This window comes from Symphalangus syndactylus, chromosome 22 (assembly GCF_028878055.3).
Source record: "Symphalangus syndactylus isolate Jambi chromosome 22, NHGRI_mSymSyn1-v2.1_pri, whole genome shotgun sequence".
Lineage (NCBI taxonomy): Eukaryota > Metazoa > Chordata > Mammalia > Primates > Hylobatidae > Symphalangus > Symphalangus syndactylus.
Window position 1 is genome coordinate 44,007,416 of NC_072444.2, and position 24,884 is coordinate 44,032,299.

The 24,884-nt window shown below is 59.2% G+C and overlaps 1 protein-coding gene across 25 annotated transcripts in view; it reads left to right on the forward strand.

Annotated features, from left to right (window-relative positions):
* The window catches only part of BIN1 (bridging integrator 1), a 58,875-nt gene that overhangs the window by 23,075 nt on the left and 10,916 nt on the right, over nucleotides 1–24,884 (forward strand). For 11 of the 25 annotated variants that reach the window (XM_063631278.1, XM_055261494.2, XM_063631280.1 and 8 more), the window contains exons 2-11: nucleotides 7,270–7,350; nucleotides 13,100–13,154; nucleotides 13,269–13,363; nucleotides 13,832–13,927; nucleotides 14,886–14,993; nucleotides 15,661–15,753; nucleotides 19,896–19,981; nucleotides 20,163–20,238; nucleotides 21,611–21,693; nucleotides 24,682–24,826. In XM_063631278.1, coding sequence (XP_063487348.1) covers nucleotides 7,270–7,350; nucleotides 13,100–13,154; nucleotides 13,269–13,363; nucleotides 13,832–13,927; nucleotides 14,886–14,993; nucleotides 15,661–15,753; nucleotides 19,896–19,981; nucleotides 20,163–20,238; nucleotides 21,611–21,693; nucleotides 24,682–24,826 — 918 coding nt within the window. Of the gene's footprint in view, nucleotides 1–1,796; nucleotides 2,125–7,269; nucleotides 7,351–13,099; nucleotides 13,155–13,268; nucleotides 13,364–13,831; nucleotides 13,928–14,885; nucleotides 14,994–15,660; nucleotides 15,754–19,895; nucleotides 19,982–20,162; nucleotides 20,239–21,610; nucleotides 21,694–23,148; nucleotides 23,194–24,681; nucleotides 24,827–24,884 lie in introns of those variants that run through there. The other 14 variants (XM_063631279.1, XM_055261496.2, XM_063631282.1 and 11 more) reach the window with 5 other exon arrangements.

The following is a 24,884-nucleotide window of genomic DNA, read 5'->3' on the forward strand; positions in this document are numbered from 1 at the left end:
CTCAGACCCGGCGGTCAAGCTTAACACAGCTGTGGTGCGGTGGGAAGGCTCAGCCTCCCTCTGCAGGACTCTCGCCAAATCAGTCTTTAACTTGAACTTCCTCACAAGGAAACAATCAGATGGATCCAGAGTGTGGGGCATTTTCCAAGTGATTGGTTTGCACCCTTAAAAAGATACCAGTATCATGAAAGAAAAAAAAATGGATAACATTGATAAATAGGCATACGGGGAATATTCTGGACTAAAGGAACAAGAGACCCGACAATCAGAAGCAATATGTGAACCACGGTTGGATCCTAGACCCAGACATAAAGGACATTTGGGGGACACCCAAGGGTATTTGAATGTGGACCGTGTGGCAGATGGTATTTTAAAATACATATTGGGCGTATTGGGGGTGCTTATGGTATCATGGGCATTTCGGAGCATGTTCTTGTTCTTAGGAAATTTGTTGAGAGTATTTAGGGGTGAAGTATTCTGGATCGAAGGTCATCCCAGTGACCCTTCTGCTGCTTACCTTCTGTTGGCTGGGCAAACATACAAATGCAGGAACTGTTCATATGTAGAGAAAAGTGACTGGGCACGGTGGCTCGTACCTGCAATCCCAGCACTTTGGGGGTGCTGAGGTGGGAGGATCACTTGAGGCTAGGAGTTCGAGACCAGCCTGGGCAACATAGTGAGGCCCTGTCTCTACAAAAAGTAAAAATACTAGCTAGGTGCAGTGGCCTGTAGTCCCAGCTACTTGGGACGCTGAGGTGGGCGGATCGTTTAAGCTCAGAAAGTCTAGGCTGCTGTGAGCCATGATTGCGCCATGCACTCTAGCTTGGACAACATAGTAAGAAAAAAGAAAAGCAAAAAAAAAAAAAAAATAGAAAAGGAAAAAGAAAATGAACGTGGTCAAGCGGTAACAGTTGATTGGTGAATCTGGGTGAAAGGTAGATGATAGTCCCTGCAGTATCCTCTCCACTTTCTTTGAGGTTTATACTTTGAAAATAAGGAGGTGAGAGGGGCACATGAAATGTGGAGGTGAGTGGTGGGCTTAGAACCTCTTTTCCTCCCTCTGCTCTCTCGTCAGGGCTGCTATGGCCTCCTGCATGGCATCTAGATTGTTGGAGGCCACCGAGACCCTCCACTTGGAGGTGTGGAGCCGGCTTAGGTGGCTCCACTGTCGGAGTGGGGCTGGGGAGGTGTGAGGAGCAGCTGGGAGAGGGGGTCCTGTGTGTGTGGTTGCAGGGGCAGCTCGCATTTGAGAGATGGGCTTGGAGGAGGGGTTGTGTGCTGGGGAACTAGGTGACTATAGGGTCTGCAGGACTGTCCTCAGACTGGCTCCCTCTGCCCCTGGGGGTTTAAGACTCCCCTTGTACCCCTTTCACCACTGCCACCCCGGCCTGATGTGTCAGACAGCAGGCAGCATCTCGGGGCAGGAGAGGGGAGGCAGAGGGCCTTGTACCCCTTCCCCTGCCTGGGCGCCCACCATGGCCTGCCCACACCAACCCTGGTCTCGGTGCAGACTTGTCCTGCGATGTCCCTGGCGTCTCCAGCTGAGTGCCTGCAAGGCCTCAGAGCTTGTGACCGGGGAGGCCTTCAGCTGGCCATCCTGCCCTCTGTCTCCCCTGAAGGGGCCCCTGGAGCACCAGGGCAGAAAGATCCCTGAGGCCAGCCCTGTGTCGTCAGCCACAGCTCCCCAGCTTGGCTGACCCAAGCTGTGTGTGGGAGAGGATGGAGGAGGAGGGGCAAGGAGAGACTGACAGAGGGACATCCCCCAGGAGTCAGGGAGCGAGACTGGACCCAGAGGTGGGGGGCGGGGGTGGGGAGAAGTCTCGCCTTTGTCCTGTTCTAGGGGCCCTCCTCCCTTTCGCCTCTTGGGGTGTCTCCATTGGGACTGGGCCCAGAGAAAGCCTGGCCGGGTGTCTGACAGTGGCCTTCCCCCTGCCTGCCTGCCTGTCCTCTGTCTGTGTCTGCCTGCCTGGGGAGCCTCAGTGTGAGAACGCCAGGGCACAGGGGTGTACATCCTGTCTCTGTGGCCCCCGACCGCAGGCTCTGCTGGGAGGAAGGGGCAAGACAGGGCTCACTTCTCTGCCCGCCCTTCCTGTGCAGGCAGGTGGGGAGGAGATGATGCGGAAGGTGAGGGCCTTATGCATTTTCTGGGGTCTCAGCAGCTGGGTGGTGGGTGCCTGGGAGGGAGATTGGCTGGATGAGGCCCCCCTTCCATGTGTGTGGGGGGGTGGGGTGTTGGGAACTCTGCAGCCACTGCGGGGACGAGGGGTGCCGCTGGCTGGTGGAGGAGCCCCTAGCTTTCTGCCTGGCCCTGGCCAGGACCAGAGTGACTGGGAATGCGGCCCTCACCCCTCCTCCCTTGGGCTTTCGTCCTGGGCCTCCTGGGCCTTGGGAAGTGCTTATCCCTGCCCTGGGCCATGCCATTCAGACTGTGGGTGTGTGTCCCGCAAGTGCAGGGGGCCCACTGGTTTCTGGGGCCGAGGGAGGGATCAGAGACCCCAGGAGGGGCTGCTGGGGCCCAGCCGGGTGAGCCCGAAGACCCAGCCCTCCTCACTGTGGCGGCTAGAGCTTCCGGCCCCTCCTGACTGGACGGTGTCAGGCTGTGTCCTGGTTTGTTTGTGCTCACCTGCCATCTGTCACATGGAGATGAGGACACTTCCCTTCTGAGGAGGCGGCCCTGGTGACTTGAAGTGCGAGCATGGTGGGTGGGTGCTGTACGTGGTGAGCTGCTCCTGGTTCAGACAAGACAGGCCTGGGCGCCCTTCCTCCCTCTGGGTTCGGTGGCTGTGCACTGACTGTGCCCCATGACTCACGCTGTGGGTCAGGACCTCGCCTGCCATGCGGGGTCTGTTGGAGGGTGGCAGGACTCCCTGTACCCACAGGGAGCGGCTGATGCCAGGGCCTTCTGCCCTCTCACTGGGCCATGACAAAGATCTTGGCGGAGGGCTGGGGAGGGGCACCCGCCCACGGGATGCTCCCACCGAGCCCCTGTGGACCCTGGTGCCGGAGGCACGGCGCGAACTCAGTGAACCACCCAGCCGAATTTCTAGGGAGGAGCCTTGGGCCGGTTTCCTTCCACAGCCGAGGCCTAGCGAGGCTGAACCCTGTGGATGTTTGCAGGAGGAGGTTCTGGAGCTGGCCACGGGTTCACACTTTGTCATTCCTGCCACCTGCCTCCCCTCCCCGCCCTGCCCTGGGGTGTCCCCTCCAAGGCACTTCAGCTCCACTCACATCTGGCCTTGGGTTGAGAACATGGTGAGAGGAAGCTCTGATAGGAGGTGATTGGGTGTGGCACTGATCAAGCTCCTGGGACTGTTGGTTCTGTGGCCACCTCTGCTGCCTGGGCTTCTGTGTGTCTTATCCTCCACCAAGTTTTCAAAGGCTCCCGTTTGTTTATCACAGAGTGAGTGTGCCTGATCAGTGTGTGATGAGTGTCAGTGGAACTGATTGTCCAAGGCGCCCTCACCCAGTAACCCTGGACAGAGTGCAAATCCTGGCCTGTGCCGCCAGACCCTCCTCCTCACCCAACTCCTGCTCATCCTTCAAAACCCAGCACAACTGTCCTGCCCAGCTTTCCTGAGTCGCTGCTGGGCCAGCCCCTCCTGGACACCTGGAGTCCCCTGTGTCCCTCAGTGGTCTGCCTGTGAGCTCGGCACAGGGGAGGCCCCACTAACCAAGTGTGGAACGGATGGGGTGGGTGATCTGTGTCCCTAGGCTCATGGCCTTGTCCCAGCTCCTGTTCTGGGGCAGGGGGTGCCCAGATTGTTTTTCCCTATGGTAGCCACACCAGGAGCTCCTCGAGGATGGGGACCCCAGGCCACTTGCCTGCGTTCCCTCATGGATGAAATGGGGGTAGGTGCAGTGAGGATGGCATGTGGCCAAGGCCAGCCTCGCCCATGGGTCTTCCCTGGGCCTAGGCCATGCTGTGGCCTTGTTGTTCCTCCCATTTCCAAGGTGGGGTGGAGCACTGAGAGCTTCAGCAGCCTGAGGTCCTGCAGACTGGGGAGACTGGCTCAGCCTCAGGCTTCCGTGCTGTCACGCCGTCACGCCCTCCACCCCTCAGGGCTGAGGGCTTTCTGTACATTACCCTTCCATTTTGCCTGGGAGGAGCCTGAGACTGAGAGGCGGGGTGTTTTGTTTAGGGTCATGTCTCTGCCCTCAAAGCCCACAGTTCAGATGAGCAGCAGCCGCTGCTGAGAATGTCTTGTGTGTCTGTCCTGTGCTTAGCCCTGTGTGGGTGTCGGGGACACAGATGACTGGAACAGTGTCCCTGACCTCAAGCTGTTCCTTCAGGGTGAGGGTGCGAGACACACAGGCACATCACATAGCAGTGAGGAATGGTCCCAGGCTCTAAGTGGTACAGAGTGTTTTGAGGGAAGGAGAGATCAGGGACAGTTCACAGTGATGTCACCTGAGTGAGGTTTTGAAGGATGCATAGGAGTTTGCCATGTGCAGGTAGAGTGTGTGCATCTGTGACTTCTGTCTCACATCTTGGGATGCCATCAGCCTGGACCTGGTGTGAGGGCTGGCGGTGTCAGTCAGGCCCATCCCGCAGCTGTGCGAAGGGTGCTCTGAAGGCCTTTTAGGGATTTGCCATTTCTTGAATATCATGGGCCAGGTACTGCTCTGCACGTTATAGACATGATCTTTGTAATCCTTGAGGAGGGTGCCAGTGTTCACTTCATTTTGTAGACTGAGGTTCAGAGAGTAGCTGTCCCTTTTCCCAAGGGTCTTCTCACTGCTGGGTGGAGTCTCACCTGGGCTGGTGTCTCATTCTCAAGGCTGGAAGATCTCCCCAGTTCTCCAGCTGTCTGTGCAGAGCACACAGCAGTGTTTGGGAACTGGGTCGAGTGTGTGTCTGTCTCTGCACACCTCGGGAGCCCTGGTGGCCAGTGTGGGTGGGGTAGACTGGGGACCTTTTGCTGGCTGAGTGTGTCTGTCTTCCTGCGGAGAGGGAGAGCAGGGCGTGGAAGGGGCATCCTTCCTGGTGCTCCTGCCTTGGGAGCTGGCCAGTCCCTGCCCTGTTTCTGAGAGCTTCTGGCTCTCTCTGGTGGCTCTGGTAGACTTCTGGGAGTTCTTTTCCGTCTGATGGTCTATTCCGCTCTTTGGAGGGGGTGGGGCTGTGGGGCGGGTGCCTGAGCAGAGGGGCTGAGTTGCCTACCCAAGCTCTGTGCTGAGCCGGGCGAGGTACCTCCCCAGCTCAGCCCACTTTCTGGGGGGGTCCCTTCTGGATGTGGCTGCCAGGGAGGGGCAGCAGTGGGGAGACTGCAGTGTACATTTTCTTGCTCATGTGGGGGTTTTGTTTTGGTTTTTCTCTCATCCCAGTGTCAGCCCTTGGCATCCAGCTGCAGTTGCCCAAGGGGCTGTGTCCTGACCACTGTAGCACAGCATCATCGGTGGCTGCCTCCCGGTGCCCACCTGCCCCCTGCTGCCACTCTCACTTTCCCACACCGTCCTCTGTGACCTCTAGTCACCTTGAGCAATTCAAAACTCCCCAGTAAGATGCTCCGTCTTTCCGGTCTCCTTACCTTTGTTGCAACCTCTCCCCTCTGTCTGAGCTGCCACCCACTCCAGGAAGTCTCACTGACTGCCCAGGCTAGAAGAGATCTCTACCCCCAGGGTCCCACAGCCTTAAGTGTTCCCCCATGTCAGGACAGAGACCCACATCTGATTCCTCTCTGCTGTAGCAGCCAAGGTGCTCAAGGCCAGGCACAGAGCAGTGCTTGGTGAGAGATGGCCAAGAGCAGCTGGCCGTGCCAAGGCTCCTGGGCCAGGTGGGGGAAGTGCAGCAGGGCAGCATAGGACCTACAGGGGCCGGCAGGGTGGGAAGGGTCCTGGCTCTGTCCTGGTACCAGGCATCCCTTGGTCCAGGACCCTGGCCTGGGCCCTGGGCCCCAAAGCTGATGTTCCCGGCAGTGTGGGCTGGCTCCGGGTCTTGGAAGGGAGGGGTGTCTGCAGACCTGCTGGCCTCGGCAGATCCTGGGCTGGCCCCTTGCTCCTGGGGCTCCCCACTGCTCCTGGGCCCACCTTTTTCTCCCTTTGCTTTCCACTCCCATCCCTTACCCCTGTTTCCTTCTCATTCTTGTGAGGTCTTGCCCACTGCCTGGGAGAGGCCTCTGCTGAGACATCAGTGTTGGCCTTTCTGCCGCTCTGATGGAGGTGCCTCTTGGGCTGCAGACGGGTGTGTCCCGCCGCCACCCTGGTCTTCCCCTCTGCTCTCCTGCAAACCCACCTGGCACTCTTCATCCCTTTTCTGTGCCCCAGCTCTTTGTCTTTCTCTTCTCCTGCTCTTTCCTACCGTGCCCCCCCACCCCTCCTTGCCTCTGTATTTTGTCTCCCTCCTCCCACCTCTCTCTCCATCACGTGGAGCTCTGGGATTGGAGGAGCAGGGCCCAGAGAGGGAAGTCTGAGAGAGCGCGGTGGTCAGCGTATGCTCTCAGGGTCCTGGCCAGCGCCCTCCTTTCCTAAAGCTTTCCCCTCTCCTAGTGTGGCTCCCCTTCTCTGCCCTTGCCCACCCATCCTTCACCTCCCCCTCCCCTTCCCGACACAGCTGAAGGAGAAGGACAGCTGCCACTCACCATGGGGGCTTGAGGGGGAGTCCACCTCTGAGACTGGGAGCAGAGCTGTGAGCTCATGTGTGTGCCCTTGTGTGGTGTGTGTGTGTGTGGGGCGGGGGCGGGGGGGGCAGGTCACATCTAAAAACCCAGTCAGATCGGAAGCAGACTCTGCGTGGCCCCCGGCAGCTCCTGGCCACCCCTGGCTGCCCTCCTTCTTCCAGGATGGCTCCTGTCGGTTCAGGGCCTGCACTGCTGTTGCCTGTGGCATTCATGGGCCTTGGGCCCAGGGAATAGAGTCATGCAGAGAAGTGAGGCTGCTCCTGCTTGGCCCCTCCCCTGCTTGGCTCACTTTTCAGCTTCCAGGGTGGGGGCGGAGCACCCAGGGGTGCAGTGTGAGATCAGCAAGGAGGGTGCCCGATCCTTCCTGCCATCTTTGAAACCTCCCTCCTCCTGGCTGTGGTCACTACATCAAGCCTGTCCTAAGCTCCATTTTTGGCCTATTGTCGAGCCCTGGGTAGAGGGTGGGGAGGCCTGAAGACCTGATGGACCCAGCCGTGCCCTGGGGGATTGCAGCCCTGGGTGGGCACCCTGGGCTGGGTGATGTTGGCTAGAGGCTTCCCAGCCCCTGGTCTGTGCTGTTGGTGACTGAGCACTCTTGGTTTGGCCACTCTCCTTTCCAAGGTAACAGTCTCCCCTTCTCTCTTGGCTTCGGCAGGTTCTCCAGAAGCTGGGGAAGGCAGATGAGACCAAGGATGAGCAGTTTGAGCAGTGCGTCCAGAATTTCAACAAGCAGCTGGTGAGTGTGGGTGGCCCTTGGCCTTAGGGAGTTTGTGAAAATTCGGCTGCCAGGTGAAAAATGGCACGAGCTGAATTTGTGGAGTACGAGAGCTTGGAGGAGGGTAATCAGTGTGGGCTGACAAGATCATGTAAGACTTCCTAGAGGAGGGAGCACTGGCAATGCATGCTGGGAAAGAAGAAGGATGGGGTATGTATGCTTTAGGTCCTTGGTAGGAGACATAGAAAGGGTAGGTGGGGGAGGGGGAGGGGGAGGGTGGGATAGGAGCAGGCAATAGACTGTGGCCAGACTTGGGGAAACTTTGCATGTCAGGGGCAAGTGGGAGCTATAGAAGCTCCTTGCCGGAGAGTGGTATCTGCAGTGGTTAGCGTGGGGGCGGAGCAGGCTGGATTTGATTTGGGCATCTGCTGAGCATGGTGTGTGCCTGGCTCTGTGGCAGGCTCAAGGCTGGGCTGTTGGGAGGCGTCCGCAGCCATCTGCAATCGGCCTGGGAGCATTCTGAGAGAGGGCCGAGGGCAGCTGAGAGGGCCGGGGAGCAGCTGGGAGGGCCTGGGAGCAGCTGGGAGAGGGCCGGGAGCATTCTGGGAGAGGGCGGTGGGGGGCAGCTGGGAGGGCTGCAGAGCAGCTGGGAGGGCTGGGGAGCAGCTGGAAGGGCTGGGGAGCATTCTGGGAGAGGGCTGGGGAGCAGCTGGGAGAGCTGGGAGCATTCTGGGAGAGGGCTGGAGAGCAGCTGGGAGGGCTGGGAGCATTCTGGGAGAGGGCTGGGGAGCAGCTGGGAGGGCTGGGAGCATTCTGGGAGAGGGCTGGAGAGCAGCTGGGAAGGCTGGGAGCATTCTGCGAGAGGGCTGGGGAGCAGCTGGGAGGGCTGGGAGCTTTCTGAGACAGGGCTGGGAGCAGGGGGGAGAGGCCCCAGGGCCAAGTTGGCCTTGGCTTGCCAGAGGGGCTCAGCCTGACAGGCTTCCCTGGACAGGGACTGGGGAGCCACCTTGGCTACTTGTCCTTTAGGCCAGTTATGGGAGGAGTTTCAAGGCGCAGGTAGACCCTGTGGCAGGGATATCTACTGCCTCTGTGGCTCTGGGCAATTCCTTCCCGGAGCCCCTTGGGCCTCAGTTTCCTCACCTGCAAAATAGAGGCTTGAACAAGAAACCTGGTCTTAAGTTCTGATTCCATGTCTGGGAAGCCCCGGGGCATGTCCCTACTCAGCTGGCTTCATCAGGCTGTGGATTGCTCTGAAGGCCCTTTAGGAAGTTGCTGTGGCCGTGGGCCAGAGCTGCTGTGTTTGACAGACATCTATGCAATCCTTGAGATGGGGGCTGATGTCCTCCTCATTTTGCAGATGAGGCACTTGAGGCGCAGAGAAGTTAAGCACATCTTCCAAGGCTATGTAGCTGGTGTGGGTGTTGGGGATTGAAATCCAGGCTCCGTGGCCTGGAGTTTCCTCTCTGGAGCTGATGCCTTGTCCTGAGGGCAGCTGGTTAGGCTGGGGAGACAGGTTAGGGGTGGAGGTGGTGGGGGCCCCTTAGAACAGGCTGAGCTGGCCGGGCACTGTGGCTCACGCCTGTAATCCCAGCGTTTTGGGAGGCGGGCAGATCATGAGGTCAGGAGTTTGAGACCAGCCTGGTGGTCTTGCCAATATGGTGAAACCCCATCTCTACTAAAAATACAAAAATTAGCCAGGCGTGGTGGTGTGTGCCTGTAGTCCTAGCTACCTGGGAGGCTGGGGCAGAAGAATCTCTTGAACCTGGGAGGCAGAGGTTGCGGTGGGCCGAGATCATGCCACTGGACTCCAGCCTGGGCTACAGAGCAAGACTCCGTCTCAAAACAAACAAACAAACAAACAAACAAAAAACAGGCTGAGCTTTGGCAGAGTCAGGGAAGCACAGCTGGGAGCTGAGGCTCTGTGTGGCCTGGCCCCAGGGCTGAAACCACAGTGTTGCTGTCTCCACTGTCCCTCAGAGTCATCCCTCTCTGGGTCTCTGACTCTGGGCAAGCAGTCACTCACTGCTCCTTGGACAGAGGGGTTGGGCGGAGAGTCCAGGGTTAAAGATAGCCAGTGCTGCAGGCTGCCAGGTGGCTGCTGGGCTGTGGGTGTGGAGCAGTCCTGAACTGGGTCTCTGTCTGCCCTTGGGCTTGGGTTTGGTGGGGTGGCTGGCTTTTCAGGGGCCAGGGCTGGTAGTTGGGGTGGGGTTTTAAGGTCTTGTTCAAGGCTGGGGCTAAGGCAGCCAGTTCTAGATTTGATTGGTGTGTGGGGATTGGCAGGGTGTGGGGGTGGGTGTGGGGACCAGGAAGGAATGGGGTGAAGGTCACTGTTGTTGGGGGAGTGAATTCAGGAGGCTGCAGTGGGCTTGGGGGCCCTGGGAAAGGAGAGAGAGAATGGGGCATGGGAAGCCTGGAGGCGGAGTTTTTCTTGCTCCTGATTCTTTGAGCCCCAAGCCTAGTGGGCCCAGCACTAGAAGGGACAAGGATGGCAGGTGATTTAGTCTTTAAAGAAGCGGACCTCCCACCCCTTCTTATGGGGTGGGGGGCCCTAGGAGAGGGTGTAGATCACCCTGCTGTCACCTGCTCTCACAAGGACCGAGATGCACAGCCCCTCCTGGGCCCACCTGGCGCTGGTCACAGTAGCATCCCTGCCTTCTGCCCCTGCTCTGAGAGCGCATGGGGGCCTGCATACACCTCCCCCAGAGTACTGCACACCTGGCACAGGCCCTTCTGGAAGCCATCCTGGGTCTCCGGGGCATCCCAGCTCTTATTCCTAGGGTCTGTCTGTAGCTCTCCAGGCTGCAGGGCTGTCATTGCTGTTTGTCACTGAGGTGGGGCAAATCTGATTCCTTCTTGTCCCCAGGGCCCACCCAAGGTTTTGCTCAAAATGGGTGTCCCTGACTATTGAGTGAAGGTTGCCCCCCGAATGATGGCCGAGGGGTGAAAGTCAGAGCTGGAGCCAGAGGGGGTCCACATAGGAGGGCAGTCCCTGCCCCCTAGACCCACTGGGAGCACAGGGACTTGGGTGCTCAGGCCACCTGTGGGGACTGATATCCAGGGAGGCGCAGCGAGGGCTTGGGGATGCTGGCTGAGCCCAGCCACACTGAAGTTGCTCCAGGTCCTTCCTGACTCCCCCAAGTCCTGTAGCTGGGACACGGGCCGAGGTGGGCAATGGCTCCCAAATCTTATCTTCCCCCAGCTGGGCTCTGTCAACTCTGGGACCTCCAGAGAATTCCTTCTCAGATCCTTGTTTAGGGGCTGAGGGAGCCGGTTTGGAAGCAAACACACACTGCTCTGTACTGGCCTGGGCGCTGCCCTGCAGGGGGTAGCTGGCTGGGGCCTCCGTCGGGGGAGGGCTCTGTCTACCCTGGGGACTGATGAGGAGCTTAGGAAACCAGCTGCAGTGGGCACAGGGAGGCAGCGCTCTGGCCGGCCCCTTGCACATCTGCGTGCCACGTGCCGGCGCACAGCCCAGCGTTGTTTGGGGAACACAAGGAGCCCTGGTACGGCCTGAAGTCCGGGGGAGCACAACGACCCACCCCATGGGGACCCCTGCTGCGGGGGGGAGGTGGGGAGGGCGTGAGAGGTGTGGCTGGGATGGTGGAGGCTTGGCAGGGAGAGAAGCTGGATCTGGAAGATTCTGTGACATCAGGGGACACAATAGAATCCCATCATGAACACACTTTAATCCTCATCTCAACCAACAAAGCCTTTAATTGTGAAGACTTAGGGTGGCTGTGTCAGGAGTGAGGTGGACCCTTCCTCATTCCTCGGCCCTGCAGGGTCTCCCTCCGACCCCCTGATGGAATTCCAGGGAGGTCTCGGTGTCCGTGGAGCGGTCTTCTGTTTCTTCACTCAGTCTCACATCGGCGGGCCTTGAACTTGGATGTTCGTAAAGATGATGATTAGCCAGTGTTATACACCCTACTCTATGGGGGATTAAAGGAATTTTAGAGATTTTTTTTTCACACGTCCTCTCTTTAAATTATACATCTCGTGCTGCTCTGAAGCTCTCCCTGTGATGTCTCTACTGTCACATGGAAGCATTCATCATAATAGGCAGATCTGTGGGTTCTCAGGGCCGCATCACTACCCATTACCCACAAAACACGCTGCGGGCTGCGTGCCCAGGCTTGGAGGGTCTCATGGGCTCTCCCAGTCTCTGTGTGACTGGGCCAGTTGCCGACCCTCTGTCTGCTTCTTTGCTGTCAGGTGGGGCAGTGGTGTTGAGGAGACTGCCTGGAAGGTGCTGGCCCCTAGGGCACCAGGGCAGGAAGAGCGGCCCCGGCTAAGGACAGGGAGAGGCCTGTAGTGGGGAGACAGAAGAGGGTTTGAGGGTACTGGGGGTGAGCCTGTGGAGGTGGCCGGGTCCCTGCTGGCCTTCACCTGGAGATGGACCTGAACGGATGGGGCCCACCTTCCGGCTCTTGCACAAGCATGAAGCCGGCCAGTCTGGAGCTCTGCAGGCATGTTGGATCTCCTGGGACCATGGCCAGCTGCCCCTCCTTCAGGGCAGGAGGCATCTGGAACATGGGTGTCCCTGAGGCTTGGGCTGGCAGCAGGCAGGGGAGGCCAGGAGGGTGCCCTTCCACTACGAAGGTCAGCCTCAGCCACTGCCGCTCTCCCAAGTCCCCTCTCTGCCTCGCGTTCCTGTCCTTAGCATGAAGCCCATCTCCTGAGGCCTACCTTCAAGCTCCAGGGCCTGGCCCGGCTCACTGGATCTGAGGAGTGCCAGGCAGGGATCATTCACCTTCCATTGAAAGACGAGGAGACTGAGGTTCAGAGAGGCTCACTAGCTTACTTAGGGCTGCGTGGCTAGTAAGGGACATAGTTGGGTCTGAATGGCTGCAAAGCCCGTGTGCAGCCCACTCTTTGCACGTGGCTTCTGGAAACTTCTGCAGCTTGCTGAGCATGGTCTCAGACCTCAGTGCTGGCCTCGCCTGTTGTTCACCCCTCCTGGAACCTGGAGTTCTCCACTCAGCTTTCCTGGCTCTGGTTTTGATGTCCCAGAGGGACTTGAGGCCTGGCCCAAGCTTCTACCCTCTGTGCTGGTCCTGCTGTCTCAGGAAGCCCCTGGAGGACACTCTCCCAGCTCAGGGAGCTTCACCACCCAGCCCACTGCCCCCTCAGCCTTTTCCCTCTACATCCTATGTCCCTGCTCTCAGCGGGGCCAGTGAGTCCTGGCCATGACCACCGCATTCTGCACCCTTGCTCTAATGCCGTCTCTTCCGCAGGTCTTCTGACCCTATAGAGGCTCGCACCAGGCCCTCTTTTCCTAGTACGAGGCAGTGGGAGCTCTGTGTCCCTGGGCACCACCTGAACTTGTGGAGCAGGGGGCCTGGCGGTCACCACACCTGCCTTGCCCATACTCCTGTGCTCGTTGGTCACTTGTCTGCAGGTGTCTGAGGGCAGGTCTGTCAGTGCCGGGGCTGCTGCACACTGGTGCTGTGCTGTTTGTGTGTCATTCAGCCGTACCCCAAGTGTGTCATCCTGGAGGGGGGTCTCTGTCTTCCCGCCTTCCTTCCTGGGCTGAGAATGGCATCTGGAAGAGGGCAGGTGCCCACAAACATGGGCAAGGGTGCCTATGGACGCAGGGCTCCTGAGGCAGGGGTGGTGACCGTAGCTGCTGTCCTCTTAGGAGGTCAGCTGATCAGTGGCTGCTGTCAGGAGAGCAGCCTGGTTCATTCATGTGAGGGTGGCAGGAAGGAGAAGGGTCAGGGACCGGGTGTGCCACCAGTCCCTGACCTGGTCCTTGTCCTTCTCTTTGCAGACTGAGGGCACCCGGCTGCAGAAGGATCTCCGGACCTACCTGGCCTCTGTCAAAGGTAGGAGGCAGGCAGAGTGCACCTGGCCCGTGTGGAGCTGGTGGGTGCAGAGCTGGGGAGGGTGGGACAAGGGCTAGCAGTGGGAGACCCACATACTTCCTTTCTGCCCCACAGCCATGCATGAGGCTTCCAAGAAGCTGAATGAGTGTCTGCAGGAGGTGTATGAGCCCGATTGGCCCGGCAGGGATGAGGCAAACAAGATCGCAGAGGTGAGTGTGGGACAGGTGGCCCTGCTCTTCTCAGAGGGCCCCCTGGTCTCAGCTCCTGTCCCACTCTGCTGTGCCCTCTGGGACAAGCCTCTCTGGTTCTCGGGCATTCGCGTGCTGTGTGCCCTGGGGCAAGCTGCCCTCCCTCTCTGAGGGCCTTTCTCCTGACACGCCTTCACACCAAGGTGGGTCAGATGGTGGGTCGTGGTCGTCCTTATTTGTGTGTTATGGCTCACAACTCACAAAGCCTCCCTGGCTGACCCCAGTCCTCAGCGTATCTGATCCTCACAGTCACCCCAATAGGGCAGGAACTTTTGCCCCCATCTTCCAGATGGGGAAAGTGAGGCTCTGAGAAGCCACTGAGCTGTGAAGAGATGGGGCTGGGGCTGGTCCCCAGGTGAGCGAGGTGAGCGCTGGGGCAGGTGTGGCCCAGCGCTCCTGGTGGCACTGTCGTGCTCTTGCCTGTCTCAGAACAATGACCTGCTGTGGATGGATTACCACCAGAAGCTGGTGGACCAGGCGCTGCTGACCATGGACACGTACCTGGGCCAGTTCCCCGACATCAAGGTGAGGGGCCCACTTGCAGATCTGCCCTGCTCCTGCCTGGAGGGAACTGGAGAGAGGACAGGGCCTAGGGCGTGCGGCTCAGGCCAGGAGCAGGCTGTCCTGGAGGCAGGAAGGGCCTGGCCTGGTGTTTCATCCCTCCAGGGTTGCTCCCTCTGCCGCCAGCCCACCGCCCCCCATTCCTCAGATCCGGGCCTTCCTGTCCCTTTGGGTCTCAGGGCTATGGGAGGAAGCCTCACGGCACGTGTGTGTGTGTGTGTGTGGCTGCGGAGTGGCTGGCTGGATGATTGTGGAAGGTGTAGAAGGGTGAGTAGGGCCTACGCATGTGTGTGCCTGCAGGTCCCCTGTGTTTACACCATGTGTGCTTGGAAGGGTATGTGTGTGTGTCACCTGTTGTCTGGGTCTACATGTGTGGGTGTGTTTGTGTGGCTGTGTGCATTCGCAAAGCCTGCTGTCTCTGCTGGGCCTGGGTTGGTGCTAGGAGCTGGCAGTGTCTCTGGTATCCACCGAGGCGAGTGGTCCCCGGTAATGTGCACATGGAAGCCTGGGTTGACCATTGGGTTGGACGAGACCCCCTTGGTGGGCAGGATGGGGGTGTCAGCTCATGCTAGCCTCAGGGGTCCCCAGTGCAGATGCCTCAAGCTCCCTGAGTCTGATGTTGGTGGCTCTGGAGATGAGAAGCCAGGGGCCACGCCAAGGAAAAGACTTGGCTGACACGTCACCAGCTGGTGGACACGGACACATGGGCTCATGTGCAAGGAAGTGGTTTCCCACAGTGGGGTTGCACTGCCGGGAGGGGGTGAGCTCTCTGCCGCCAGGAGGGTTCCAGCAACAAGGGCTCAAGGGTTCCTGTGGAGCTGGGGTCTCCTGCCCGCCCTGCGGGTCCATCTGGGATCCACTGGACCTGGAGTCTCAGCAGGGGTGCCAGGCCCCACTCAGCGCCCTCCTCTGTCTGCCCCAGTCACGCATTGCCAAGCGGGGGCGCAAGCTGGTGGACTACGACAGTGCCCGGCACCACTACGAGTCCCTTCAAACCGCCAAAAAGAAGGATGAAGCTAAAATTGCCAAGGTAAGGGCTGGAGGCGGCTTGGGGCAGCGTCTGCAGGGGGCTGAGAGAGGGTGGGTGTCTGGGACCCCGAGGGTGGAGCCTTCCTCCTGCCTGGCCCCAGGTGGCTGAGCTGGGGGTGGGGACGATGCCGGACCCAGGCCGGTGAGTGAGAGGTCCTTGTGGGTGCCTGGGTGAGGTCCACCCTAGGCCCATTCTTGCCCCCCCGTGCCACCCTGGCCCCTCAGCCCCGATCCAGGCCACCTGCCAGCCTGAGAATGGGCCTCCTGGGTTTCCCTGGATCGGCGCCACCTTGCCTGGCGAGCCGGGTGGAATTCGTCATTCGATCCCAGGCCACCTGTCCCTGGCTGGAGCGAGCCAGTAGGTGCAGAGCTGGCCCCACTCATCCTGTGGTGAGGGGCTGGGGCGGCCCTGTCCTCCAGGCAGGGCCGTGCTTGCTGGGCCCCCTGTGCTGCTAACCACGCTCACCTTTTGCCTCTGCAGTTGGAGTTCACCCCCTTTCCTTGCCCCTTGGGCTCCCCCTAATTCTCTCGGCCTCAAGGGCCCATATCTGCTTGGGGTGGCCCCCGCACGTGGGGCGTGTGGACGTGCATTTAATCTGTGTCTCTGTTTCTCTCTCCCCACCTCCCTGATCTCTCCACCTTCCTTTGCCTTGACCTCCCCACCCCAGCCTGTCTCGCTGCTTGAGAAAGCCGCCCCCCAGTGGTGCCAAGGCAAACTGCAGGCTCATCTCGTAGCTCAAACTAACCTGCTCCGAAATCAGGTGACACTGGCTTCTAACCTTGCACGTGCTGGCGCCTTCCGGTCTGTCGTCCTGTCCTCTCGCCCTGAGGTGGAATGCAGGGCTGGCATCTGAGCCCGGCTGGGGCAGGGTTTTTCAAAGGCCTCCGCTGGGAGAGCTCTGCTTCAGAGGAGACCTGAAGTCAAATGTAGGGGTCAAAGAACCGGCTGAGGGGCTCTGTGTGACCTGGGTGGGGGCATAGCTATGCCCGCTCCGTGGCTGCGTCTGTGGTCGTTCCTGGAGACTCCTCGGAAATCCTAGTGGTCCAGGAATGCCTTTGAGCCATTTGTCCTCTGTGAGGGCTCCTTTGGGGAGGGAGGTGACATCATCAGGCCCCTGTACTGCCATGCCTGTCCTTCAAGCCTCATGACAACTCTGAGATCATCTTGAATTTACTGAGCAGAGAAAGCTGCCCAGAGAGGCACATCACAGCCTCCTCCCAGGGCCTCAGGGCCCCAGAGCCGGTTAGGGGCAGGGTTGGGGCTCTCCTGACTGAAGCCCCTGTGTCATTTTCCTGGGACTTGTGGTCCCCGTGGTGCCTCTGGAGGAGTTACTGGGAGGACCCTCCAGTCTGGCTGGGATGCTGAGACCTGGAGGGGAAGCATGGGTCCTCGGCCTCTGGGGATTCGTGGAGGGCAAGTGACCAGCACCACAGTGTTCCTGGGGGGCTTCCCGGAGGAGGAGTTTTTACAAGACTCCTGGGCCATCTCACCATCCTGGCCACAGAGGCTATGGTCTTCTCAGCCCCCTGTCCTCCAAATGGGTTACAGTGTGGCCAGGAACTGCTGAATGCAGTGCCCTGTGAGAGGTGGGTCATGTGGTTTCCCTGCAATGAAACGGAGGCACATTTCGGGTCAGTGTAGTCACAGCCTGGATGTGGCCCTCACACTTCTTCATATTCCCGAGGGGCCGGCGATAGGGGCCAGGCCCAGGAGGTTGGGTTTCTCTCTGGGCAGCTGTCCCATTTTTTTCTGAGCCTCCTCTTGATTTCATCATTTTCATTGAGTGCCTGCGACGTGGAGAGCTCTGGGTGGGCTTGGCATGGCTTGCTGTCCAATTTCTTTTTCTATTTTTTTTTTTTGAACGGGTCTTGCTCCGTTCCCCTGGCTGGAGTGCAGTGGTGTGATCATGACTCACTGCAGCCTTGACTTTCCCAACTCAAGCAATCCTGCCTCAGCCTTCCGAGTAGCTGGGACCACAGGCACACATCGCCGTGCCTGGCTAATCTTTAAGTTTTTTGTAGAGACTGTACCTCATTATGTTGCCCAGGCTGGTCTTGAACTCCTGGGGCTGAGTGATCCACCTGCCTCGGCCTCCCAAAGTGCTGGGATTACAGGCATGAGCCACTGCTCCTGGCCTGGCTGTCCAATTTCTCACCTGATCTGCTGCCTGATTTATTTAAGGCCAAGGCTGACTTTGGAGGCACTGAGTGTTGACAGCTTCATCCTGAGGTCAGGGTGCCCGTGGGGAACCAGGGGCTGGGGGTGATGCCTAGGGGGACTTCAGTAGGCCTGAGACTTCATCTGCCTCTGGAGGTAGAGGAGGAACCAGGGGCTGGAGTGGGTGTGCTCTGCCAGTCAGTTCAGCACTTGGGCTAGAAGGGAATGGGACTACTGACTGAGGGCCGGGGTTTCTGAAGAATTTTCCCTGAAACAGGTGAAACATTTTTTGTGGATGGGAGAACCTCTTAGGAGGCTATGGGGCCTGCCCACTGCTTTTGGGCTCCTGGGACAGGTGTGGTTGGGATTCTGCTGGGAGGGCCTGCCTCCACGCCCGCCCTGGGGTAGCAGCGAGAGGGTGAGGCAGGTGATCACATCTTTGGGTGCTGGGCTGTAGGTGTTTCACATTTTGGCCAAACTGGCTGTCCCATTTGGGTCTCATCTTTATTTGAGCACATCCTCCTTGTCCTCACCCCACTCATACCTGGCTGGGGGCTGGAGAGCCTTTGGAGTGGCCTGTGGGCAGCTGGCTGGCTGTGAGATGGGACAGCTGGGACTCCGGGACTGCCCTGCTGGGGAACTTGACTTTGGGGAGACAGTGCATCCTCTCTAGGCTGCACCAGGGGGGCTGGCTGGCTCCATGCAGACCCTGGGCTAGTTCTGAGCTGCTCTCCACACCTGCTTCAGCGTCCTGAATGCTGTCCTTGGGACCCCAGGCCCATGTGACTCTGCCCTCCCCAACTGTTAGCTTCAGTGGAGCTGGGGTGGGGACATTCTCTCCTCACAGCAGACAGCCCTCACCTTACTCCCTGCCCCTTCCGCATGCTTCCGAAAGAGCCAGAATATAAGGAATGTCACCCAAACGGAATACAAGACATGGGTCCTGACTTCCAGGAACTCAAGTGGAACTGTCCCCGCTCTTGCTCTCGGCAGTGTTGCTGAGCGGTGAGAGCACGGTTAGGTGCAGATGTGCCCCCTAGACAAGCTGCAGCGCTGTCTTCACTGCTGTCCCCACCGTTGCCATCTGGGGAGTTGTGGGGGTGGTGGCTGCATCCTCATGGAGAGGAGGTCCTAGTGGGTACAGGAGCCGGGTGGTCCAGGCAGTTTCTTGTGGAATGTGGGACTTTAGACCTACTCTTGGCAGTTGAGGGCAGGGGGTATGTGTGATGGTGCTCAGCTCACAACAGTACCCCTAGGAGTCACTCATTTTATGAGTTCCATAGAACCATGGTTGGCAGCCCCCCTGCCAGGTAATAGGACACCCAGAGGAGTAGGGCAGGGATGGCCCAGCCATAGCCTGGAGAGGGAGGAGGGGCAGTATTCCCCTCCTGGTGTGGGGTGCCCAGGGCCCCTGGATCCAAGAGAGGTGTTCATGTTGGAATAGGCATTCTTTCCCACCCCACCATTTCTGCCTTTAAATTTTTATTAGATTCTGAAAAGCCAGGCAAGGAGCCCACGCCCAGTCTAGCGAGTAGCTGGAGGTAACTTGTCAGAAGCCATGGTGGCCCCTCCACCAGTCCCAACCCAAGTCACTGGGGCTAGGGGCTGACCTGGGCTAGTGCTGGTGCCTGAGACTGGATGGGACAGCTGGCTGGGCTTGGGGCAATCGTGTGCTTTGTGGTTAAGTGGCCTTCCGGCCATCTGGCTGCCTTTGCCAGAAGGCGGCCCAGCCCGGGCCCCAGCCCTGGCCTGAGAACGTGAGGCTGCTGGCGGGAACTTTCCCTAGGCGGGGCCTGACACGTTCCTGGGCTGTGACTCAGACCCCAAATCCCTGAGTCACTCTCCGGCAGTGTCCTCCCGCAGTGAGCCAGCAGAGCCCCTTCCCCGGGGCAGGCTGGGAACCGGGCGGGGTCTGTGACTCACCTGCCGCCTGCAGTCCCTTCCCCAGCACTCTGTGGCCGTGCGATGGGGCCTGAGCGCCACCGCCTGGTGGGTGTGAGTGGCCTGGAGGGTGCAGGGCCTGCCCTGGGGAAGGTGCGGGCCAGGAGTGGTACCAGGCTCGGCCCAGCTGCCCGGCTGCCTCCTCCCTGGCCCTGCACCCTCCTCTAGGGTCCCCCTGACATTCCTAGAGGTGCCTGAGTGGCTGCCTCTGGTCTCCCTCTGGTGGGGACAGGTCCCAGGAGAGGGCTTTGTGGGGACTGTCCCTGGGAGGTGAAGTGAAGGCTGGTGGCTGAGGCTGCCAGGAGCTGGCCCTCAGAAATGGGGAGGAAGCACTCAGGGGCGGGGGTGGTGGGGGGCAGTGACAGATGCTGCCCTGAGAGCCAGAAGGCAGCAGCAGGGCTGGCACCTAGCCTGAGGGAGTTCATGTGGAAGTGGGCAGGGTCCCCACTTGGCTGGGTCTGGGGCCTGCCTCTGTGCATGTCCTGTGTCCAGCTCGCCAAGCCCCAGGCTTGCCCCTCTTGTTGTGCCCTACTCGACGCTCACTGCCCTCCCGGCCGCGTGGGCCTCTCTTTGGCAATGGCTGCTCAGCCCTCCCTTTCCCAGATGTCCTCAGGGTCCTGGAGGGCTGCAGGGGGAGGTCGCCAGCGTGGGTGTCCACATCCAGTTCAGCCTCTGTCTTGCCCAGAGCCCTGGTCCCAGCGCGCTGGCCAGGTGGGGTGGGCAGGAGGTGGGTGGACTGGCCATGGGGCCGGGCTGGCTGGGACAGACGCCCAGCAGAGGGGAATGACCCGTGCTGCCCCCCAGGCCGAGGAGGAGCTCATCAAAGCCCAGAAGGTGTTTGAGGAGATGAATGTGGATCTGCAGGAGGAGCTGCCATCCCTGTGGAACAGGTGAGGCTTGGCACGGTGCCCAGCCTGCATGCTGCGGTGCCCGGCCTGCGTGCTGCGGTGCCTGGGCCCTCCCTGGTTTGTGTCTCTGATGAGCGTGTGTGGTCGCTCGTGGGTGGGTTTTTCTGAGTTGCTGTCCTGACCTGCCTGTTCACCTGGCCCCCATCCTTCTGCCCTTCTGTAGCCGCGTAGGTTTCTACGTCAACACTTTCCAGAGCATCGCGGGCCTGGAGGAAAACTTCCACAAGGAGATGAGCAAGGTAGGCCCTGGGGACCCCTCTGAGGGGCCACACCCCACCCTGGCCAAGGGTCAGAGTCAGAGTCGTGGGAGGGGCAGCCTGGGCTCCTCCTTCCCTGCCAGGTTCAGCACACACCGGTGACCACAGGGCTCCCTCCTGGCCCTGTGGAGCAGCCCCCTTCAGGAGTGCCTGGGCCCAGGAGGGCAGCAGGGCATGCAGGGGAGGCGGTGAGAGTGTCCTGGGTCCTTGCCTGGGTAGACCACCTGAGAACGTAGACCAGGCCCTCTCAAACTGTGAACGTGTTCTCTAGCAACCTTGGCCCAGGGAGTGCAGTGTTGGACAATGGTGGCAGTTTCTCAATTTGTAGGAAAAAAATTACTAGCATTTTCTCAATTTTAATTTTTCTCCCATGTTTTTGAGACATTTAAATAGGCTGTTTCGTCTGCGTGAATCCACTGTGCGACAGGGTCTGGTCTGATTAGCGTACCTTTCTCTGTTGTGTTATTTTCATTTTAACCTATCTGGCAACTAAAACGCAAAGCTGTTGAACTTTGCAGTTGGAGAGACCCAGGGCTGGCACCCCCGCCCCCAGTGGTGGGTCTGACTTTGTCTCTTGGGCCCAGATGGATGAAGTGATGATGGTGGATTCCAGGCCCAGGGTCGGAGGAGGAAAAGCAGCTTGGGGCCTCCCCTGACTCACACTTCTAAGTACGGTTTCCTGCCTTTTAGACTTTCTCTTTCCTTCTTAACTTTTCCTCTTTCCCTTCGAAGATTTGAGACAACTTATGAAAAGTTTAAAAAATAGAGAGAGGTGTTTTAGAGAAGGAACATTTATATAAAATTAGTCTGTAGAAATACATGCCACAGGGCATAGTTGTTTATAAATAGGATGAAAATTCGGCTCTGAGCTCCCTAGTGGCCAAATCAGAGAGGAATATTCTCAGTAATGAGAATCACCATGTATAAGGAATAAACCTCCTGTCGTGCCTGTGCTTTCAGTGAAATATCTGGCAGTTGTAGTGTGGTCTGAAAGCATCTTGGCAAAATGACTTTAACAATTAAGATTAACAGTCTGCCAAAACAATTTTTAAGAGAAAAATGTAAAAACAGGGCAAGCTCTATGTGGCATTTTAGGATATCCTATAAGTAGGAGGGGAAAAGATGGCTTCGAGAGATAGCAGGCATTAGTGATGTAGCCCACTTGCCCCGTTTTGTTGCCCCCCTTGTTTTTTCTGGGTTTGGTGTGCTGGTTCCTCGCTCTCATAGATGGGGGAAAGAGGAGCTTGTTCCTGGCAGGGGCTGGGGGTGGTAGGGAGAAGCAGAGGTGTTTGGGGAAGGTGGGGCTGTTTGGTGGCCCTGGAGGCCCCCCACCTCCTCACTGTCTTTCCCGCAGCTCAACCAGAACCTCAACGACGTGCTGGTCAGCCTGGAGAAGCAGCACGGGAGCAACACCTTCACGGTCAAGGCCCAGCCCAGGTGAGTGCGGGGAGAGCCCTGGCACCCCTGACTGTGTGCACGGCAGGCACAGGGCTCGTTCCTGTGACCCTGTTGGTGCCCTCCCTGGTCCCCCATGGGTTTGGCCTTGGGGGTCTAGGCACTTTCCTGTCTTGGCCTCTCTGCTCAGGGAGGCAGGTGAGGGCAGGTCTCTGTCTCGAATGTCCCTGCCCCTCTGGCTGTGTTCATCGAGGAAGGAACACTCTAGGGAGTCCACGGGTCCCTGAGCCGGCTGACCCCCTCATTGTGGAGCATGAGCATCCAGGGTTGGGGTGGGCAGGCTGCTCAGCTTTGGGGACTGGGGGGTGTGAACAGGACTGAAAGACTCCGGGGTGTGCAGTCCTCTCAGAGCAGGGAGGTAGCACTGCCCTTCCCTCTCCTGCTCCTGGAAAAGCTCATGTGCCTGGATGGCAGCATTCTGCTCACCCGCATGGGCGTCCTCTTCCTGTCCTCAGCCTCAGCCCCTCCGGGAATCCCAGCTGCAAGGAGGTCTCTGTTTCCTGAGGGGAAACCATGAGGGAGGAGGGAAATGCCTTGCTTTCCTGGCTGTGGATCAGAGGAAGCAGCAAGCCTGGGACTTCCCCTCCCTTCTGGCCATGTGTGCGTGTGTGTGTGTGAGGGGGACTGTGTGTGACAGGTGTGAGTGTGTGCATACCCACACGCATATCACAGCAGAGCGCAGAGAGCACCGATGGACTCTAAAACGGGGTGACTGTCTGCTTCTTGGGGTATTGCCTGGGATGATGAGGGTATCGGGTGGTGGTGATTGCCCCCTCCTTCCCTGAACATAAAATAGTTGTGGCTGAGAGAGGGGCCGTGGTGACCTGAGGCTGGGAGGCGGGAGGTTAGGACGGTGGCATTGCGGCGGCGGGGGGCGGAGGGTAGGGGTTGTGGAATAAAGGCCAAAAGGTGAATCCAAGGTCGGGCAGGGAGGGACAGCTGCCTGGCCTGTAAGCACAGGTGGGAACACTGGGGTGGGTCAGCAGGGGGTAAGTGGGGCCGTCCTGGCCAGAACCATGGCTCCCCTCAGGAAGGAGGTGGAGGGAAGAGAGGGGCAGTGGAGACCCAGGAGTCTCCCTTCCAGCAGAGAGGCGTCTTGTGCACTCTGTGCTCGCCTGGGAGCCTTTTCTCACTCTGGGCACACCTGGAGCTCCTGGGGACTGGGACCACAGGCAGCGTGACTCTCCGCTGCCCCGAGCCTCCTGCCCCTCACCAGGTCCTGTTAGCATCACCCCAGGCACCTGGCCACAGCAGGGGCAGCCAGGGCACCCCGGGATAGCAGGCCCAGGCCCTCTGCAAGGCCTCTGGCACTTGGGAGAAGCTTTTGCCCCTTTGTCCTCTGAGCAGAAGGGTTGGCAAAGAGGGAAGGGGACAGGCCAGTTCTGCACCTGGCCTTTCTCCGGAATGAAGGCCTCCACCTCCCGTCCGTCCCTACAGAAAGAAAAGTAAACTGTTTTCGCGGCTGCGCAGAAAGAAGAACAGGTACCGGCAGTGAGTGCTGCGGAGGGGCGCAGAGGCCCGCGCCCTGGCCGGCCCTGTGCATGTGCCTTGCGCCCTGCTCCCAGGCGCCACTAACCCGTAATCTGGCTCTGTGTGCAGTGCTGCCCGGCAGGGCTGTCGTGTGCGTGTTGGGTGGGAAGGCAGAGGCGGAGCGAGGCGGAGCGAGGCGGGGCGGGGCGGGCGGGCCTCTGAGCAGCTGGCTGGATTTAGCACGTTCCTCTGGGCGCCCCACACTTGTCTAGCCCTGGTGGTGCCCGGGCCACCAGCGCACTTAGCCATGGAGGACATGGCTGGGAAGGAGGCCTGGGGAGGGCCAGGGAGGTGACACTGCAGCACGGTTGGGTTTTTTGTTTTTTAAACAATTCTATGTGTATACTATATACTTATACTGATATATATTCTTTAAGGAGAATACATTCCCATAAAACACAAATTCCAGGAGGAAAGATGGTGTCAGCGACATCTCTTACACTGTTCCACTGTTTGCCCTCAGGTGACTCGGTCACTGGTTCCTGCTGGATGCTTCTAGATCTGCACTGTCCAGCACAGGAGCCAGTTACCCCATGGGGCTATTGAGCATGGGGCTATTGAGCACTTGAAACTGGCCAGTGTGACCGGGCAGCGGAACTTTTCATTTGAATTACACGTAAATTTCATTGCTTTGAGTTTGTATTGCCGTCTGTGGCTAGTGGCAACCCTATTGGGCAGCACCTTTCTAGGCCTCTCTGTACAGGTTCTGGTAGAGAATTTTCTCCCTGCACCTTCGCCCCTGTGCCTGGGGTGCACAGCATCACACCACCTCCCCCTTGGGTTCTGGCACTGAACGCCATGGCTCAGGACCTGTCCCCTCCATTGCCAGCTGCCCACTCCTCTGTGATGAGGACGCTTCTCTTAGTTTGTCTATGCCCTGCTTGTGGCCTCCAGCGGCTGAGAGGACAGGAGAGCCAAGGTCTGGAGACATGTACCAGGGTGCTGTGATGGACAGGCAGGGAGGGCAGCAGGCTGGGGAGCAGCCCCCAGAACAGAGGGGCTGCTGCGTGTGGTGTGGGAGACTCATTGTGCCTCTAGGATGTCTGGCTTTCTCCTGCTGTGGATCTTGGGCTGTCAGCATGGGCCCTGGTGGACCCCGTGGAGCCTGTGGGGTGGTTGGTCTGGCCTCTGTGACAGATGGTTCCAAGGGACCTGCCTGCACTCCTGGGGACCATAGACCTCCAGCCTGGAGTCCCGCCTTGTGCTGTTCCTGTTTCTGAGGCAGGCTCCCCACTTCCAGCCCCCCAAGCCCAGGTCCCTTGGCTCCCCGCACCCTCCTGCACTCTCTCACATACACACACACACACACACACACACACACGCAGTTTCACACCTCTATATGCACACACCTCTTCACACAGACGTCAATACATTTGCCCCTCCGTCTCCTGCGCCTTGGCCCCTCAACACTGGGCTCCCTTTCTTGTCCTGCCCCCACAGTGACAACGCGCCTGCAAAAGGGAACAAGAGCCCTTCGCCTCCAGATGGCTCCCCTGCCGCCACCCCCGAGATCAGGGTCAACCACGAGCCAGAGCCGGCTGGCGGGGCCACGCCCGGGGCCACCCTCCCCAAGTCCCCATCTCAGGTAGGAGTGATGTCTTGGTAGCAGGTCCCCTGCCCTCCCTCCTTCTCCTCCGGCTTTG